This window comes from Oxyura jamaicensis, chromosome 12, assembly GCF_011077185.1.
Source record: "Oxyura jamaicensis isolate SHBP4307 breed ruddy duck chromosome 12, BPBGC_Ojam_1.0, whole genome shotgun sequence".
Taxonomy (NCBI): domain Eukaryota; kingdom Metazoa; phylum Chordata; class Aves; order Anseriformes; family Anatidae; genus Oxyura; species Oxyura jamaicensis.
Genome location: NC_048904.1, coordinates 2556049 through 2577823, shown reverse-complemented (window position 1 = coordinate 2577823; position 21775 = coordinate 2556049). Strand labels below are relative to the sequence as shown.

General features: G+C 37.7%; 1 protein-coding gene across 3 annotated transcripts in view; it reads right to left on the bottom strand.

The window, feature by feature from the left end:
• The window catches only part of FAM120A (family with sequence similarity 120A), a 53654-nt gene that overhangs the window by 23202 nt on the left and 8677 nt on the right, over positions 1–21775 (bottom strand). For 2 of the 3 annotated variants that reach the window (XM_035337927.1, XM_035337930.1), the window contains exons 3-10: positions 19779–19861; positions 10751–10879; positions 10192–10288; positions 9014–9114; positions 8457–8740; positions 7012–7099; positions 3504–3728; positions 18–192 (exon numbers count right to left, since the gene is read on the bottom strand). In XM_035337927.1, the coding sequence (XP_035193818.1) occupies positions 18–192; positions 3504–3728; positions 7012–7099; positions 8457–8740; positions 9014–9114; positions 10192–10288; positions 10751–10879; positions 19779–19861 (1182 nt within the window). The remainder of the gene's footprint in view (positions 1–17; positions 193–3503; positions 3729–7011; positions 7100–8456; positions 8741–9013; positions 9115–10191; positions 10289–10750; positions 10880–19778; positions 19862–21775) is intronic. The other variant, XM_035337929.1, reaches the window with a different exon arrangement.

The window sequence follows — 21775 nt, the reverse complement described above, 5'->3', positions numbered from 1 at the left end:
GATTCTACAGTACATACATTCTGGTGGAAGTCTGTTCTTTCTAAAAGCAAGTCTTTCAGTTTTCTTTCTGCTTTCTGCCAAACTAAACAGGACTCCGTAAACATACTGACGAACTGGCCTATAAAGCAGAGCAGCAGGAGGCAGGTCTTTGTTGGCTTCATCTTCTATAGAAACAGCAATTTTGATTTCACCCTTTTGTGTGAAAGAAAGCAGAAAAACACAACATGTTAAAGCGAACAGAAAGTTTTTAGTTATGCTCAGTAACTCAATCCAGCTCTAAAATGAATCTCATCTAGTCAAGAAAAACGTGATTCAGCAGTAATGTGGATCTTACATACGAGAAAGTAACACCAGAGGATTACCCTACTACAATCTGCTCACTTTCCTCCAGTAGTTCTCCAGGCTCTGATTATTCGTATCACTTTCCTATTTCTCTTCTCCCCGAGTGAGTGTGAGTCTGGATTACCTGTGCCTGTCTAATTACTGATTTTTACATACACACATTTCTAGGAGAAAAACAGTATGTATGACAATGTAGTAATGTGCTTATAGAATTAAAAGACATCCAAAGCACATTTGAAGAATAAATACTAAGTCTAGACTGCAGATAGTTATTTTAAAAAATATTCATGCTGTCTAAAAACACCAGCCTGACTTTATGATGCAAGGGTTTGAAACAGCACTGGGGACTCACTGTAAAAAAATAACATTATGAGAAGACGTGGCCAAAAAAACTGCCTGGGAATTATACAAGTACTGTTTCAAATGTGAGTAAATAAAGCTTTAGCATTTTATACTTTCTTTATCAGAAAAAAAAAAAAAAGCATGAAAGAACCTTCCAATATTCTCTCTCAAAATATCAGCAACATTCTATATTTTTTGTATCTGTGCATTCAAACATTGTCAGATTTTCTGGGAAAGCTACTCCTATTCCTAATTAAAAAGGTGCTGAGAACCACCAACCTTTTAAGGTTTACTCAACTTTCTCATTTTTTTTTCTGACAGTGACTTCAACAAAAATTTCCTGAAGAATAAACCTTACTCATTTCCAGAGATGCATCTCTCATATTAAATACCTGCTGCTTTCTAAAAGGGCTTTTTCTTAAATTTTTAAAATGCCACTAACTTATCCTTTCTATGTAGTAGAAAAATGAAAACCTGTAACATAATTCATGAAGTTTAACTCCTTATCAAGTAAAAGCAACCTGCAGAAGAGCCCTGTCTATCAGTAATCAGTCTATCATTTTACTGTCTCAGAATTTTTTTAATCAAATTAAGCTAAATCGTCCTATGTAAGGAGAACACATATTTAGAAAAACATTTGAGGGAGCCACACTGATTACACTTACAGTTAAACTCTCCAGTAAAGAATGAGATACAGGGAATCACTACAGCATCCTATGTGCTCAAAAGCCTTTGCAATCAACACAAAGCAGATTAAAAGGCAGAAACTGGTGGAAGCTGTACACAGCTGTAAGTGTATAACTACATAAAAGTTACTTGTTGGCTTCACACCCTAAAAATATGTTATGTCAGCAATTAGATGTTTTTAGGTATTATATGGCTAAAGTAATACACAAAAATGAGTTTTTCTTGTACACGTACACAATTAACGTTTTGACCTTTTTGTTTTGGAAATAAGATCATTATGGTTTATACTCCACAAAGTGACAATAAGTGATGGCACAGAGCACAGAGCCTCACTTTACTAAATACTGCCAATTCCATCTCTCGTCTAAGATCAGACTCTGGAATTTCAGTACAGGATACTATTTCTAAATTATTAAAGTAACTGCAGTGTAGAAATTTATCAGGGAAACCTGATATAGCTGAGATTTCTGAAACCAGGTAGAAGACTGTTCATTTGCAACTCAAGATATATCCACCATTGCAGAAGCAGGCAAAAACTTTCATCTGTAGAAAAGGAATAAATTAACTCCCCTTTATTTTTCCCCCTGTATTTAGGGGAAAACAGAAGATTTTATGGATCAGTAGCAAGACTAACAAAAAAACAGTAGGGGCATTTAATCCATTAGCATGTAATCCATTAATCCATTGCACCCCAAAGCCTTTATACTCAACACTGACAAGAAGCACACTTTTGCTACTTTAATTATAAAAATGTTTAAACTGTCCCAGTAGTGAATACAGTAGGTGACACCTTGGAGTGATTACATTACGATATAGCTAGGTTAATTCAGTCAACACTAAGTTAGGTATAAAGAACATCTGAAAGATTTGTTTCTACGTGTAACAGAACAAAATCTGGGACATTTTTGTGTACCAATTAAGTATCGAGTACTATTTAAGTGTATTAAGGTTATATGGTTATGCAAACTAAGAAATAGAACTGGCATCAATGGTCTTCATAGGCATTTTGTTTCCTCTCCACTTTCCTTTGGTAACCATGGTAAGTATAAGAACGTGACAGCTATACCAAGTATGGTGCAAAATAAACACATGGGATTTAGGAACTCCAAACCCTGATGCAGAAACATCCATTTTTATGCATTTTGAATCCCGGCCTGTTGTCCTTATCGTCCTGAACTGGATTTTTAATAGTAATACAAATGACCAGGAATGTGGACAACACCATTTTGCTACATGCTGTACAAATATGTACGCTGAATGGGCTTGATGAACAAAAAACAGCACCATGTTGTTTTGAAGACTTCAGTGGGCGAGAATCAGTTGTCTGTCTAGCTCTGGGATGGATATGTTTGCACTTAGAAGGAACAATGAAGTGTGAACTCGTGTCTTTTGAAACTTGATTAAATTGAGCACAGTGCAGGAACACCACTGCTTACTTCTGCAAGAAGCTCACCCATTGCTTTTCAAGCTGTCCTTATGTGGCTAATAAGATTTTTTTGAAATAAATAAATAAATAAACTAAAGATACTGCAGAAAGTGGCCTATGCTATGTGAAAATGCTTGGAGCTTCCCTGGGACGTTAAGGCTAGCACATAAAACAAGCAAATCAACAGCCAAAAATTCATATCATCAAGTTCATCTATAATTGCATTTTATGATTCTGTAAGAGGGATTTCTTATAGCTCTTATGTTTCTGCCAGGGGTAGCTACCAGGGATGGGAGGGATCAAATTGTGAGGGAAAACAACCTAAGTACTTTTTGAACACTGAAAACAGAGAAGACTTGACAGAGATACCACAGTACACATGCTGGAGTTTTTAGATGAAAATGGGCAAATTAGATATATCCACACACACAGATATAAAATATTTCAACAAAATATTCAGAAAAATGAGCCATTTTTAAAGTAAACACTTCTAGTAACAGTCAACTCCTATCTATCGGAACAATATAGCAGCCCAGATCAGTGGTTAGAAAGCAGGAGGAAATAAACTGCTGAAAGCACTAAAAATGGACCAAAACTCAAAAGATCAGAAAGGATGTAAAATTATGATATTCTTATCCAGAAACAAACGTGCAATTACCTTTACAAAATGATTATTTTATAGCACATAATAGTAAAAATGTCATACCTTGGTTAGGACATGAAAGATGTAGGGATACATTAACCCCTTCTTGTGCCTGTGTTCTGCCACTCTTAATACTTCAGGTGCTACTGGAGGTAATGGAGGAGTAGTAATATCCATGTGGTTTCTGGTGGGCATTGACAACAGGCATGGGATTTGTGGATTACTGGTTTGATTCCCTTTGACATCAGCTGCCTGACTTCCTGAAGAAGCACTAGAGGAACCTTCTGCCTATAACAGAACATACAAAATAAAGTGCTTTTGAAAGTGTACAGAAACATACCAGAAGATCAGCCAAGAGGAACAGCAATTTCCTTCTTCACTCACAATGAAAATAGTAAATCTTCATGCCATGATGTGTCAGTAAGTAGAATATACTACCCAACATTGACTAGAAGACTTTCAGAGAACGTAAACTTACAGCCATTGTTTGCTAGCAGAAGACAATTACTGAAAAGGTATTATGTTAAAGCTTCAACTTATTAGCAGCAACAAATTATTATTATTTTCTTTAATTTGTAATTGCACAATACAAAAGAGTGAATGACGACCTCTTAATGAAACGTGGATGACCTCATAACAATTTCCAAAATTCTATCCAACTACATGTTTTAACTGACACAAAGGCTGTAATTTATCTAGACTTTCACTAATACAACCCTCTACTGTATTTCTAAATGAAGCAGGAAAGACTACATAGTGCAATTTAAATGCATTAAAAATATAGTGTCTGAACTCAAAAGCCTTAAGTGTTATTTTTTTATAACATAAAATTACTCTGAGAAGAAAAATGTAAGAGAAAATGGTAACATTTTCTGACTGCAAGATTAAAATGGCATTTAGTTCCACTTCTTGAAATTTAGTTCACAGGCTTAGAGCAAAAATATGATGCATAAAAACGTACTGTGAACCTACCACTGAATAAGCCTTTTGTGAGCACTTGTGTTATAGCTTTCACAGATACTACCAAAAAAAGAGTTAATTCCTAAAAATCCTTGCCTACAAAACTCAAAGCTGGTTTTAGCTTCAGGAAAAAAGTTCATACAAGTTTAATGCCTATAAATTATTACAGTAATATTAGAAATTACTTTTTGTGCACTTAATGATACCTCATGCATAAGTATTTTCACAATCTGTGTGTAAAATTTCACATGCTGCATACAACGTCAAAAGCAAACCCTAAACAGAAATGGCCAAAGCCATGAAATCCCATACAAAGTACAAGAAATAACAGGAGGAAAACAAAACAAAAACAAACACTCATAACAAGCTAAGTTTGTTCACCAGGCTTTGATGGAAAATACAAATCTGATTTTTTTTTTTTCTTTAAGAAAAAAAAAGGGAATGCTCAGAACCTCCAACAATCTTGTACTGGAAGGTGCACATTAAAAACAGGCTCTAACAAAATATCAAAGGGGGGACATTGTTTTAAAGTTTTTACATTTAAAGCACACAATAAAAGAGGACATTACTGAAAGATTCTAATTCAGAATTGTAACCTAGACTTTTCATTTATTAAAATGACCACGTATAGAATAAAAGGTTAAAGCTTGTAACACAGAACACTAACACAAACGCAACCTATTGGAGCTCTGTTAAACCTGTTACACTATCCTTAAATTTCATTATCAGTTTAAAGATGTCTTCTACTACCCCAATAATTAAAAGTCAGTAATATTGGAACATGAAGAGAAGTTTAGAGGACTGCCCATTACTAGGGGCACATAGGGAGGAAGACAAAAAAACAAACAAACCTGAAATGTCCCAATGTTTTCTTGGTTTGCACTACCCAGGTTCTTCCTGAATCTTTTACAATGGTATTCAAACACCTAAACCGAGGAACTACTGCAGTAAAGTGTTACTGATTTCTTTTTTTTTTTAGTACTATGCAGTCACCCAAGTGAGATGAGCACACCTTTGTCATATATAATCCCACACTACACAACTCCAAGGCAGGAATTTTGACAGGCAAGTCAACCTGCTAAGAAGTGCCGATTGGTGCTGTCTGATCTATGCTAGGTTTTCAACACTTCAAATTACCTGAGAAACTCACATAGCTCATTCCAAAGTTGAAACCTTTAGGAAATAGTTCTTTTTCTAATAATTTTATATATACCTCTTCAGGAAGTAAGTTAATCTACAACAAGTACTCATACTTCTCCCTGTTGTGCTCAAGAGATACAACTGTCTTCTGCTAAGGAAGGCTAAAGAAGTGGCTTGATATTCAAAAACAAAAGTATGCAAGTAGAACTCAAAGCATTTACACATTAAATTGGATGCACTCCAGTTGTACTGCAGGCATGCATCTCCTGTAAAGTTTAATCACTGCTTATACAGCTCTAATTCCATGTGTCCCAGGACGGGCAGGCAGGAGTGCACTGCAGCATGTCCCACCCGCCCGTGACCCAGCTGCAGGGAAAGCACCACCACCGTTGGCTGCCCCCTGCTCTCCGCTCCCCTGGGAGGGCATGGGGCTGTGAAGCACACACAGGGCTTCACGCATGGCCCATAGTACAGACAAGAAAGGAATGCAATAGGTCACGTTAGCATTTGCATATGGTGACTAATCCACAGGCAGATACAGTTATCATGCGGGGCGTAGTCTGCAAAAATAATAACCACTGATGGATGAAATCATCAGCTTGATATTTTAAGCACAAAGCCAAAGTTTACTGGAATTTCTATGCCAAAGGTACAGGGAAAATGTTCTTCTGTTTTTCTGCAGCATAAGTAACTCATGATTTTTATTTTTTATTTTTTGACAAAAGACTAATAGCTAGCTCCATCACGGAAATGCTGAGGTATCACATGCAAATGATTCAAACGCTAAACATGGTTCACACTCGGAAAACGGACTGTCATGCTCTTAATTTGACAATGGTTTTATATCTTCAAGAAATTTAATAGGATAACGTTAAGTCTTTAACAAGGGCTTAATTATTCCATCCTTACTTAGTAAATAGCAATACATTGTAGCTGTTCCCATGGAGCTACTTGAATATGTATTATGTGAAAATCATACCAAGTGGTTGTGAAGGACTTTTACTCCTCAGCTGAGCTTTAATACACCTATAACGGTCCATGACTAATGCTAAAACGTTGCGTTAGAGCTGTTCTCACTACACTGTAGCTTACATGACATGGATCTTGTACCTATGGACTGTGTCCCATGCAGAATCCTTAGTAAAAATCAAAATAATGCACTACTGTAGATGTGGGTAGCAAGATACATGGATGAGACTGTTAGCTAAGGGGTAAACATGTTCATAGGTTTCTCTTTTTTATCTAGCATTTTCTAAAACAGCCTATTTAATTTTTATTTTTATGCATATTCTACAATATTCATTGGAAATCTTACTATATTTTAAAGCCACTGCTTTGAAATTCACAAGAAAGTGTAAAAATTGATGTTAAATCCCATAGATCAATTTTGAAAATTCTATTCACAAGTTTGCTATAAAGATTTAGCACAAAATAATACACTGCAATTAATGTTTGGAACTTAACAAATTACCTTTGTTTGGTCTCCCAGGTCTCCGCGTGTTTGACTTTCTGACTGGGTTCCTGTTTTTTCCCAGCCTATTTTGTTCCCACTGACATGGCTGAAGGACAACATAAAGAAAAACATAGTATTAAAGTGCTGCTTAAGGTATGATGTGATAAATCCTCGGCGGCTGTTAACGGATCTATTGGCCAGAGAGGACTTTAAGGGATGCTATGTATTAGAAATGTTAATTTGTAGGAGTCTTGAAGACTTAGCTAACCGCGTTTATTCGTTTATACTATGTCAATATTTAGATCATATGTAAAAGCTATAAGGAATCGTTTACAATGACTAAACAACATTCATGCAAGAAAAATTCTCGATTGACCTTCAAATATTTGTCACTATGCCAAGTACTTTCTCTCAGTCAGATGAAGACTACTTCTACAAACAGCAATACTATCTAAACTTCCGTTTCTAAAGTAATTCAAAGCTTACTGCATGCAATGCAATAGACAGTCTTATGAAAAAAATGAATAATACTTTACACAATATATTATTTGAAGTCAACAATTACTGTAGATACATTCAGAGTTTAAATACGATGTAGAAGCATATTTTGTAGAATCACAGAATACTTCGTGTTAGAAAAGATCTCTAAGCTCATCTGGTCCAACCTTTATTTATACTATACACAAATTCAAACTTTTAGAGGCAATCACAGGCCTTCTAAAGACACAGGTTTTGATTCTCACTACACCTAACAAGACAAAGGTAAACACGAACCGCCACCGTTCAAATTTCCTTTATGTAGGTCAGTAAGCAGTAATTACAAGGAAGTCTGCACAACTTTATTGCCAAGGACAGATATACGATCTACTGGAAGTCAGAAATAGTTCTGCAGTAAACAAGGCACATTAGTAGAAGAGAGCACGAACAATTTCACTGCACCTTTGTTCTATACATAGCCTGTCAACGCGGGCTCTTAAGGGCTTGAGGGCTGTCATTGCCTTAAATTTTGAGTTTCTGACATTCACATCAAGTTTCTCTGCTAAACCACGTTATCCCAAAATTTCAGAAGCACAAACACTACAAATTCAGTAAAGTTTCATAGTTACTGAAGTTTTACTGAGTTGTACTGTGAGGCAGGAATATTTCCTTTATACAAAGAAAAGAACGGGAAGGTTTTATGACATTTACCAAAATCTCACTCTTTCCTTCTTTCAATAAAGCATAAAGGCAGAAGTGGAAAAATATCCAATATTATTTGATCTTAGATTTCTGCTCATTAAGTAACAAGGCGACTAGAGTGAACCATGAATATATTTGCAGTCATAGTGACCCAAGACTATTTTGTGAAGGTCTATCATATCGCTAATAAGCAGATTTCTTTACTTGCGGGATACTGAATGATTATGAAAATAAATTTATTTTAGGAGAAGCTGAGTAAGAAAGCATCCTCATGAAAAACTTACTTCACTGCACCTCCATTGCCTTCATCGTTGTCGGAGGAGGATGATGTAGAAGAGGCAGGAAAATAGGTTGAATCCACATGATTAGGGCTCCCACTCTGAGCTGGATTTATTGGAGAAGATCGTTCATACAATGGTGTATGTTTTCCTTCATGAGGAATGTTACTGTAGTTGTTCTGCTCAGAAAGACTTTTTCCACCTGTTTCCAAGGTGATGGCTGGCTCAGAGAGACTGTATGGGTATGGACCCTGACCTTGGGCACCACCCTGATTGGACATCTGCTGGGCCTAAAATCAAGCAATCTTTCTTAAATGAAGGTAGCAAAAAGGCTTTTCTTTTAAAACTGAATATATTATCTAACCAACCGGCACATTCCAACTGTACACATTAAATACCAGCTGTCATGGATATCCACAAAAATTGTTCTACCAGAGTCTACAGCATCTTTATAGCTCCAGGGTTAAAATGCAGTCAGTGAACGCCCATGCCAAAAGTTACATATACCTTTCCCACCTAGATGTTAATTCAAGGAGCATGGTAAGACAGAGGGCTACACTTACCACAGGTTTTGCTTGTAGTGAGGTCTGTGGAATGTTAAGTATCTGAGAAGGAACATATGGTGGCACTATCCCAGGCATTCCAAACTGATTTGGTCTGGCTGCTGCATTGCAAATGGGGAGGAGGGGAAATAAACAGGGGGAGAAAGAAAACCACTTATGAAAATGCTCACTATTTATTTGACACAAATTTTACCTGTTTTATCCTTTTGCTTCTATGTTTTATCTTTTCTTGTTCTGTTAGCATTACTGTTTTCCAGTATGCCTTAAGTCAGTTTTATTCATTTTTGCCTTTTAATAAAAAATAGCTTGTGAAGTCTATTTTGTTTGCCTCACCTTTTCTCAATTGTTCTTCTCTTATTGCTGTACACTTCTATTCTACCTAGGAATCAAAGGAAACTTAAGAGAAAAAAGCCTAAGAGAGGTGATACAAGAAGCTGACAAAACCAATGTCACAGAGACACACAATGCTAGCACTTTCTATCATTTGAGTATCTGACTTAGAGTAGACTTAATGCTCTTTTTGTTGTAGCTCTTGGAACGAGAAACAAACAAAAACCAATTAAATAAAAAGAAGAAAAATATATTAGCATACCAGTATGGTAACTGAAAGTCATTGGAAAATTCCAGCTCAACTTACATTTTAGTGTTAAGAATGAGGGATATGTATTAAGTGCTATGATCATATGATTAGTTTGTACGTCTTCTGAGTAATCTGCAACATCAGATCAATTAGTGGCTGCAGTTTAGGCATGTATATTATAACATCAGAAAAATCAAAAACCATGAAGAGATTTCTAAAATACACCAGGTAAATCCAGCAAGAAGTAAGAATGTTGTGTGGAAAAGAAACTGTCTTCATGATTGGAACCGGACATCAGTTTTCACTCGTTTCTAGCACTTTACTCTCAAGTGACCTAATGCTTAGAACTGATTCAGCAATATTTAAGAGAACATCAGTCCAGATTGCTATTCTCCTTTTGGGGAAAGAACACAGCCACTGTGAAGCTCTGTGAAAACTTTTTTGGAAGCGTAGTATTCAAATGTTAATGAACATTGCCAGAGAATAAATATGTTTTAAAAGACCTCGTTAATAATAATTTAGGGTTATTAAAATAATAACTTAGGGTTATGCCAGGTTTTGTTTAAACTGAAGAGTCTTTTATTTTTTAATTACTTACCTAGGTAATGTGGTGGATGAAATGGCATAGGTTTATTAGTTGCTGAATAATAAGCAACTGCTCTCTTAAATCGAGTAACTTTGTCATCTGTTCTAGACTAAAATAAATAAATAAAAGAAATATCCATCAGGATCAAATCCAGGCATGTCATCTATAGGTCAGCACAGTACTGCGGAGTGGTTAAATAATATCACATACAGCATTAACGCCTATGGAGCCATGAGGACTATAGCACCACACCCTCACAAGAAATATTATGTCAACCCCTGCAAGGATAAAGCTTGAAAATTATCCTCATGTACCACTGATTCTCAATGATAGTACACAAAACCCCTGTGGTTATCACAAACTTAGCTTTAAAGCACTGGGAGTAAGTGCAGCATTTCTGCTTTCCAAAAGAGTGGAAAATTACATTAGGGTACCTACAACACTGCATATACCGACAGATTCCTATATCAACTGATACAAAACACTACTTTTATTGAATGCAATTCTTCAACACAAGTCTAGAGCACAAGTGCACAACTGATTAAAAAACATATTTTTTTTCATACTTTACCTGTGAATGCTGAAAAACATCTTTTGCTATGGCATCCAAATCAGTGGTATCCTGAATGTTACGGACGTAGTCAGCTACAGCTTTGATTACTACGTCACAAGGTGGTAAAACTAACTGGTGAGCACGTACCTGTGAAAACACGCACATACGTTACTATGAGATAACAGGGTAGTCCAAGATACTTCAGTTACACTGCAAAGAATTAGCACAATTGTTTATTGAAAATAAATTCAACAAATTCTATGTTGACAGATTTAAAGATCTACATATTTTTGGGCTTTCCACCTTGTTTTCATAACTTCACTTTAAACAATGACTCGTATTTTTCATCTACGGTACATACATGTATATACGCATGTACGTCTGTATGCGAAACCTCACCTCTGTGTAAATATTTTTTGATTAAGTGAAGTTTCTGGTCCAACAACAAATAAGGTCAATGACGCTAATTATTTTACTGCTTTCCAGTTAGACATTTCCACATTAGATAAAAGATTTTCTAGAGGATACATCTATTTGGTATATATGCCATTTATTTATTTATTTATTTTAATATTGACACAGTTTATATTCTGAATGTAAAGTGGTGTCAGAATTGCTGAAAGAGATCCACTGGGGACAGAAAAATCTCTGTGCACAGGAAACAGAAACAGAGGGGAAGATTTGAAAAACAAACAGAGAAAAGGAGCATCTCAAAGGAACTTACTCTCAAGATTCTACAGGTTTTGGTCTGCAAATTATTATTTTAAGATAATAGTTAAATAACTTGTGTTTTCAAACTCTGCATATTTCATTACAGTATGCTATATTCACACACCTTCACATTATATGTAGTATTTTAGGCAGGAAAATATTGTTTATTTCTTTTATATTATACAAAAAGAGGTAAAGATTTCTCTCATTACTATATGAGCATATTTACTTTCTCTTCCAATCATTTCAATATCAACACGGATACTCATTTTACAGACACACACGATGTTCTTCAGAAGATAATTTCATTGATAAAGTAGTTTCAACACTCTGGCATTAAAATAATTGATGTTCCACCCTCTGATATCAGATGCGTCTGACCTCCCATACTGACTGACTATTCCGAATGTATGAGAAACATGCGCTTTAAAGGCATGCTAAAAATTCCCCTCAAGTTTATGAGCCGACTCCATCCAGACCACAGATTTTCTCTACAGAGTCCAAAGTACAGTCTACTCAAGATCTTAGGAAAATAATGAATTCCCATTGATTTACTGGTCACCAGCTGAGGCCACAGGCTTGACAAGATACAAATCACTTTGGACTTTGTAGTAAAAGACCTCTGTAGAAGGAAGAGCTGGAAGAACTTTGTGGGATGACTTCCAAAGTCCCTACAGATGCAGGTCCCACAGTTCAGCAGCTGAAAACTGCTCTGCTGTACCAGGCTCTGCTGCTGTACTAGGAAGTTTTTCACTCAGTTCTTTGGCCTAAACTCTTCCCATTTTCATATGGAAAAAGGAAGGGAACCAGATAGTTCTAGAAACCCTGGCCTTCCATCTCAACTCTGTCAGCAGGCTCCTCCTATACCTACAGCCCTGAAAATAAACCAAGGATTATTCAGCATATTGTGATGGGAGTTACCTCTCTCCTACACGCACTACATGATCCTGTCTGTACTAAAGGAAGTGTAGGTCAAGCAAGCATCACGGACCACGGCAAAATGAAAAGCTGTGTAGCTGTGCTGCTAGCCGCGTCTCCACAACTACTCACCCACAGGCAGGTGGTTACCTTCCCTCCATGCTGCAGAGCACATGCGCACAGGGGCAGAAAAGAGGCCTCCAACTACATGGCCTACATTTCTGAGAATGCCTAAGGAACTCTATAAAAATTCTGTCTGGAGCACTCCATTAGTAGCTATATGGGCAGCCAGATTTTTAACTTTCACCTGCCTATTTGCTAAATTCAGTGATACAAGATTTGAGAAGTTGTAATTACTGTTTAAGAGTTCTAGACTTTAGACGTGAGAAAAGGTGAAAAATCCTTGTTTGTATTCCACACAGAGGTATCATACTGTACTAAAAAAATACTGCAATCCAGCCTCGTTAGAAACTTCTATGCAAAATTCTTATTAATACTTAATTAGATTTATATTTGCAATTTAGAGTCCGCACAACAAGCCCTTTTTTTTTTTATATACGCAGTCCACCACATTACTTTCTCTCCTCTGCTTGTATTTGATCCATTTATTAAGCACTTTCTTAGACTGCCTTTTTAATATTTAGACCGTGGAAATTTTTCCCAGATTCCCATTTTTATTAATTTCCTTCTACCCATATCTACTTTTCAGAAGTGTCAGGATATTCATTCTGTATCTACCAGAAATGAGCTTCACATCTTATGAGACTAAATAAAGAACAGTTTGGTTTAGTGTAGTAAGTGGCACAGCAATTATTTTTTATTTCAGACAGTCAATTTAAATTTTCCATAGTGTGCAATCCGAATGTACAGAACAATCCTAAATATAGATCACATTCATATGTAAGCTTACACTCACAAATATTGATGAGTGAGTTTTGCTCCAGTCTGCTAGCAGAAGACATAGCTTTTCTTCTCACTGGCAATCGAAGCCGTTTTACGAACACCTACCATTTTATTTGTACGTGTAATTATTACACATCTCTAAAGCAGCTGACTCATAACATGGCTGTGTCGTGTTCGATGTGCTCTCTGCAGAGCACCTTGGAGAAACCCTGCATTACTGCCTAAGTGTTTCTGCAATGTCTGCTTGACAATTCCGTGGATGAAAAGCACGGGCAGCATATCATCAGGCTTATGTAATTTCCAAGATAGTAATATTTAATAAACGTTAAGCAGTTACCATCAAGAGATGATATCATGACACTCTAGCACTAATATTCAGCTCAGACCCTGGAAGCAAAAAGCTCAAGTGAGACATGTCAAGGGCTTGCTATGCATATTGCCCCCAGTTTAGCTCCTTTTAAACCAGCAGCCTGAAGACCTCAGTGGCGCATATTCCTAACTTCTGAAGTGAGACCATCTTTAAGTGTGTATTGCAGATTTAGAGACATTTCAGACATCTGGATTTTATTCTCTTTTATTCTGTTTGAGAAGACATCTACTCCATATGTGAGAACACCCTCAAAAATAAAAATGTCATGACCTACACAGAAGCCAAAAACAAAAAAGTGGAGAAATAAAATCTACTTTCCTGCTACTGAAGAGGAATAATTTTCTATTCATTTCGGAATGTTCTCGAAGTCTAAAAGTGTACATTTTGCACTGAATCATAAATGTTTCTAATGCTGTGTGCATTAAAATATATAGGAAATCTTCAGTGCTAGATAAGGGAAAAACATTAAGACTTAACAGTAAAATTGACAGAAAACCTATTAATGACTCAAATGTGCTGTTAGCTGCACTCAAAGCATTTCAGAACAAAATTAGAATCATATTCTGTTAATATTTTGTTGTAAGAGTTTCCTTCCTAGAGGCCAGTTTTACCTTAACCTCTTCAGAAGAGTTTCAGACAATATGAAAAACAAATTTTGAAAAGTCACACATGAAGGTAGATCACACTCTTTGAGGGAATCAGGTTAGAAAACACGTGACATCTGACAACTGCATTTTCCTAGTTGTAAAAGGACTACTTTAATTTCCATGAAGGACCACTGACAAGAATCACAAGTGACCTATTAATGCAGTTTGGCAAGATTAAGTGGGGAAAGGAAATTAATTTTACAAAGGTATTTGTCAGAACAAGTGGCAGAGAGCAACATTACAAGCCTTGAAGCTAAGACATTAAAAAAAAGCCTTGGTTTTGGTGAAATAAACTTCCAAAAATGCTTTATCAAAAGAGAATAGGCTCACATATGTGCAACTCTACCAGATTAGCAGGATACTGTAGGAAGAACCTAAGCTACACTTGGAAAAAACTCCCCCATTCTGGGACAACTACGGTTACCCACCACCTCCTGGAAGTGAAGCCTTTAAAAGCTAATCAACACAAGTACCAGCATTTACTGTTGTGCCTGCTAGAAACAGATAATCAATTTCATTTTATTTTCAAAACATTAAAAAAGAAACTTTGAATGTTCAATTTTAGGGAGGTGACACATAGGGAACATTTTTTTCCCCACTGGTGAGAGAAAAGGCTGAAGATATGAGGAACATTACAAGTTATCTGGGTTTTGTTATTTTTGTCTAGTAATTTCTGGTAGAGCTCCCACCCAAACAGTTTGCATCTCATCTCAGCCTTAGAAGCTTAAATACATTTAATCTTACAGGCTTGTAGTGCATCTGATCTAACAACAACCTTTCCAAAGAGGCAAGAAGTTCACTGGATGCCTTAAAATCCTCTCAAATGAGAAGCTTGGCTTTTCCCTTAAGATCGGGTTATTTAATTAGAAATTCTCCCCCCCCCCCCCCTCCTCCCTTCATACTGGTTGGAAAATGTATCTACTTTCCTATGTCAGGGTGGCAACAGAGAACAATACACACAGTGCCGAGATAATTTGTGAACAATTTATATGCATAGGACTGGGAGAAAAGTCAAACCTAAATCGAGGAACCAGAAGATGCCAAAAAAGAATAGGGGAGAGCACAAACACAAGCTGAAGAGATGATACAGGCAGACCTCACATGAGACAATCCACCTGACAAACCTGCACACTGCCATGAACTTGAGGGCTGGGCTGCCATCCAGAAAGACCTAGACAACCTGGAGAAATGAGCCAGCAGGAACCTTAAGAAATCCAACAAGTACAAAAGCAAGCCTTGCACCTGGCTGCTATACAGGCTGGAGATGTGCCCAGGAAGACTGGGGCTCTTGGTAGACGGCAAGCTGAGCGGGATCCAGCAGAGTGCCCTGACAGCAGGGAAGGCCAGCTTTGCCCAGGGCCGCAGGAGCTGATGGATATGATGACTTCTACTCCTCAGCGCCCATTAAATCACCCCCAGAACACTGCATCCAGCTTTGGGCTCCCGAAGCCTAAACAATACAAGACAGATGTCAATAAAGTTGAGCCAGTTCAGCTGAAGGCCATCAGGACCATCAAGGAGTTGGAACAGTAGCTCTATGAGAAGGGGCTGAAGGAACAGAGCTTGCTCAGCCTGGCAATGACAAGGCTCTGAGATCACCTCACAGCAACCTTCAATGCCTCTGAGAAGGTTATCCAAAGCACAGAGCCAGGCTCCTCACTGCTGCGCATTGTGGAAGGAGAAGAGACAAAAGGCATAGACTAAAATAAGATGGGTTCAGCCTGTGTGCAAGGAAGAACATTTTTACCTCAAGGACTGTCAAGCCATGGAGAAGGCTGTCCAGACAGGTTGTGCAATCACCAGCCAGCCTCAGAGGTTTTCCAGACTAGTTTAGGTAAAGCCCTGAGCAATGTGTTCTGACCTCAGGTTGACCATGTTTTGAGCAGGAGGTTGGGCTAGATGACCTCTGAAATCCTTTCCAACCTGAATCAGCCTATGATGGCCCTTAGCATCCAGGATAACACTTAGCTGAAGCACGTTTTAAGAGTACCATCTGAGCAGCAGCACATTGTCTAAGATTAGTCTCCCTCCGGCAGACTCCCTCTCACGTCAATGGAGAAAGACAAGAATTTCCTAGAGCAATTCACAGAAGCAGCCCAACCTGCACATTTTGAATTGCCTTCTGGAAGCATCTCTTTCTGTTCCTCTACCAAGATGAATCAGCCAAGGAGATTAGATAGCTAATTTTGCCAGGTAAAAATAGATGTGATACATTGTAATGGTGGGCATATCGAGACCTTGCCAAAGAGTTCAGCAAATTCATCCTTTCAAATCCACCCTAACAGGAAGATAATCCATTACAAATGAAGGCATCAATCTAACAGTTTCCCTGCATATTTTTCTCTTTCCAAAAAAACTGAGGTTGTGTTAAGACTTGTTTCTAAGGTTACCTTTCCCTTGTGTATGAAGCGTTTGCATTTCTTTGATGCTATGTCCTCCCAAATCAACACCAACTCATCCTAGAGATAAGAAAGTCCCCTCCTAGTTCAGTTCTGATGCAAAAAATGCATTGATCTCAAAGCTCCTTCCTGTAGCAGGCTTTCCAGAATGGGAACCAAACTGTTTCTGTAGACCTCTTAAAAATAAATCCTGAAGTGCACAAATAAAACACCGTATAATGCTACCTCCCCGATTAGGACTAGCAGCCAAATTCTCTCAGGAATTTTAACATCTCACCTCCTGTTTCAACTTCTGATCTTGGCGGTCATTTCATTTAAATTTGTCCACAGAATTTCACAGTTTTGCTGAGCTGATGATTGGTGCTGGTGCCTTCTGCAGGCACTGTTTTTTACCCAGCTCGTAAGGATGCTGTCAGGACAGTTCGGTTCATTTCCTTCTAGATGTGAAAGACAGACTCTTTCTTCAGATTTCCATTTCCCTTCCTTTCAATTTCTACTCAGCTGTTCCTAGATGAATGGTCCATTCTCATGTCCCTCTTTAAAAGAGTGACAGTTTATTCAGTTCTGCTTTTTCTTCACCTCAGCAACTTGCTACTTGAGCAAACATGCCAGTTTTCTACCAGTGAAGACTGGTAATTTCTGATTCTAAGTCACATTTTGTAATTGGTGAACCAGCAAAGCTTCTCTTATAGGAAGAGCAACCATTTTGCTACATCATAATAAAAGAGCGAGAAAACATGCAGAAAATACATTGTATATTACCTGTCATAGATTTCACTGAGAAGCTACGAACCAAGCCACTGGGAACCAAATCTGTTAGCTATCTACTGACTTAGATATAAAAACTGAAGTCTTTATGCAATAAGAAAAGTTTTCTATATCCTAAATGAATTGAATGAGGCATGGAATGAGTTCAGTGTTCCCAGGCACCAAAACCAATCAGCAGTAAATCTAAATAGATGCAACAAAGCAGAGTTAAGTGTATGTAGCCCACAACTCCCCTTGTCCCACTTCCAACTTTTACAGTAGCTTGTGATATTGTATTATTGTTTTTTAAAAACTGCACTGGAACTACTTTTTGCCCTCTAACTTAGAGCTAACAAACTTGTCTCAAGTTCTTTAAGTATTCATAAAGTTTACAAGGAGTATTGCTTCCTGTACATCTACAACTAACAGTCTCTACAGAGCAACTTGTAATGACATCACTGACAGCTCAGTTTTATTTGTTTTGACATAATGAGCTACTGAAACAAGTTATGATTTCAAACCATGAGCACAGCTGAAATTGAAGCTAAAAAATGAAGTTGTTCCTTGACTGGGGACTAATGAAGATTGGTTTCCTGTAGACTTGTGTCCTTTCTGCTGCAGCCCAGCTTCTTTCTCTCCCTTTTGACATCATTATCAGCCAGGAGACAGAAATGCTGCGGTTAGTTTGGGGCTACGTACTTAACAATTGGCCAGCCTGCTGCTGTGAAATGAAATAAATTGCATGTTGTGCTAGCCTTTTCCCTCAGTAAGGGCACTAATTTGGGTCTTTTTCACCGATAATAGCGTATCAGCTTTCACAGAGCCTGTAATAGCCAAATGGGAACTACTTTCAAATCTGATTAACATTGGTCAACAGATTAAATAAAGGGAGGACTGCCGAAGTCAGCCCATTGATCTCTCACAAAATAAGTTTAATTTCCTTAGGATGCCAGGTAAAAAGCCCAATCGGTGCTTTCACTGAAAAAGTAAACGCAGAAGCAAAGATGACAAATGTCTGATTTTCACTCTGGTCATGTAATTCAGTATATACTTAGATGTTTCAAAAGATCTCTACAGAGATCTGAACTTCCTGTAAGACAAATCTACTCAGTCTAAAACACAGAAAAGTATTCTGCACATCAGAAAGTTTTATCAACCACTTTGAGAGAAGTCACACGTTTTAACCTTCCTAGTCAAAAATAAAAATAGAGGCACATTCCTTAAATCTTTCATTTTTTCATCTCAAGTATTACAAGGCAGCAGCAAACACACGTTTATACTGTTTTGTGATTACAACATGCTGACACTTACCTTCCTAAAACAGGAGTGGTAGCAAAATCGGGGATGAGTAACATCAAATTCTCATACCTGCTTGCTAGGTAATGCAAGTGAAAGCCTTACAAACACTGCTGAAAATCTTAAATTCTACCTTTAGCAAGTTATTTTATTTTTTTTTCTCCAATGCTTAAGAAATTTTAGAAGTAGCAGGAAGAAAGTGTATTTTTGTTGTAGATGCTAAAACAGAACACATTTACAAAATTTACAAAACACAAATTGATTAGCTATATGGAACACCTTAGGAAAAGAGGAAAAGGATATGTCTATTGTGGCAGAGAGAAAGAAAGGTCACTATTACTCCGTTCTCCAGTGTGTCCAGTTTCCCTTTTATAGCTGTTTGGCAAATGCACAAAGCAAGTGTGATTAAGCAGCAGAACAGACATACTGTAAACTAAGAGCATCAGACACAAGCCACTTGCCTCAAAAAAAAAAAAAATCTACTGAAGACCACATTGACTTTCTTGTGCAACCAACTCTGGTATATTTACACTGCAATTCAAGAAGCGCAGATAACTGACAAACACACACAAACTCAGACCAATAGAAAATAAAAGAATTTGGTAGGAAGATATCCTGCTAATTACTTTTGACAGTTGAAGAACATGACTAAACAAAAAATTATCCCAAAAAAAGAAAGTGAGAGAGTGTAAAAAGCTACATTCTGTAAGTAAAAGCACACACTGAAGCTATTGGGTGGATGGCTCATGGAGCTGAAGGGCACAGAGGGGGATCGCAAAGGCTAAGTTTAGCCTGGTAAGGCTAATCACCCCAGGTGTCCTCTGCAGTCAACAGAGGGGCAGGGACACCAGACGGTGACTGAGAACAAGAGCCCTGCATAGCTGCTCTGACTCAAATCTGCACGAGCTATGGCAGGCTACCACGATTCTGAATAAGCTTCCCCTTGCTCTTTATTATACTCACAATACATTTAAAATATTAATCTATTACACTGCTCTGATTAACTGTTATGACTGATTTTAGTTTAATTGCTAGTAGTTGCATAAAATTTGTACCTTAAGTGAAGCTAGTGGATGTTCTGGACCAAGTAAACTCCAATGAAAAGAAGCCAAATCTTCATCAGGTAGAATATGATTACCTAAAATAAAGGCAGAATTTTATTGAAGATGTAGACATGAAAAACATTACACACTGATTCCACATGCAGCAAAACAAACATGTAGTCCTCAATTCCCAATAAAGAGTTACCAAAGACAGACTGAACTTGCAGGTATCCTTTTTGTCACTCCGGAAAATCCTAATCAAAATACCGTCCTTACAGCAAAACACATGTCCCTCTGCTCACAGGGCACTGTTCCAGGAATCCCAGTTCACTTAGAGAAGCAACAGAGCCGGTCACAACACACGGTGTCTACCTCAGACACGTCTTATGAGGGGATCCCTCAACAGGAGGTGCGACAGCGCACGACCATGCTCCGCTGCTCCCCGACAAGCTGGAAAGCCCATCCTGCATGCCAGCACGTGCTGTTACCGATGCACATCAGAGCTGCCGCCGGAATCCACACTCTGCTCCGCTACACAGCGTGGGTTGAGCAGTAAGCCAGTAGGCAGGTTTATCTAACCCTCAGGAACGCTAGGAGCTCTGGTGATACTTAGCAGGTTCCCAGTTCCTGAAGTTTTTCTTCCTGGCCTACCAGGTTAGGAAAGAGCCTGGGCTGACAGCATCAAAGTAATTAGGAACTTATTTAGTTGCTCCAATGAACAAAGGTGATAGCTATATTTACCAAGCTGCTCATACCAAATGTAAAATCACTGAAAATACTGTTTGTTTTGTTTTTCAAAGCACATTATGTTCAAGGGAAGAAAAAACTTAGTAGAAAACATTTTGAACATTTTAATTCATTGAATACTAATTAATCATCCAGTGACAGAGTTCAGTGTTTGTGAATACAAACTTTATAAAGAGCAAGACAATGTATTCCTACACTTTTGGTAGGAAACTTGAGGGTATTTTCAAAATTTGTTTATCAATTAGCAGATTAGCAGTAAATGCATGGCTCTCATTCATATCAGTACGTTTACAAGTCGGATGGTTTTTTTTGCATTTCACAATTTGGACAACATCTTAAGCTCCTGCCTAAGTCATAAAGAATATGACAGTGCTAAATCAAACAGTTGATTATTTTCTTAATATTTTGCACATAAAATATTTGGCTTTGCTCTTAATGCTCTGCAACATGTGAAAATGAAGAAAACTGTCCATTGCCTGGCGACTAGTGAATGCCTTCCAGAGAGGGAACTCTTATCCAATCAATACTTCACCTCCAGCTGAGATCTCCAACAGGGAGACGTAATCTTTATTCATTAGGAGCTAAACCTGAAATTCACATCAGAAAGATTCAGCAGGTTTGTATCTAACAGCCACATCTTACTAATCTAAGGTAGGATTAGACAGTCTTTATAACGCAGGTCTGAAAAAAATCAACTACAACCAGACCACGATAAAGTTTTGCGATAACTAATGGTAACTCCTGCAGATTATCTTGAAATAGTTCAGAGCTTCTCTTCCTCCTACCAAAACTTCCATCTTGTTTGGTCTCCATCTGTCACGTCAGTTAATTCCATCCTCTTGAACACACATACATGGCAGTCTGACCATTTGATCAATTCTCACTGCACAGCAAGTTTTGCAATTCAGTATGTAGAAGCGCAGCAGTGTCTTCCATAGTCAGGTAACAGGTGATGCCTGTACTTACCTTAAGTGGTTCTAAAATTTTACTGAGAAACAGAGTAAGACTACATAACTAGACACGTTACAAAGAACTGCCACAGTGGGAAAGAGATCAGCGTTACATAAGCAACCTCTATTTCTTGACCTGGCTGAACAACCTCAACATATATTGATTTTTCCCATTTTAATGGCTTATTATAGCATATGCCTTAGGTTTTTTTAAAGCAATTAGATACTAATTGAAGCCACTGCCCTTTCTAAACAGTTCACTGAATTATAGCCCTATACCTCACGCTGTGTTTGTTTTTCTACTGCTCAAGT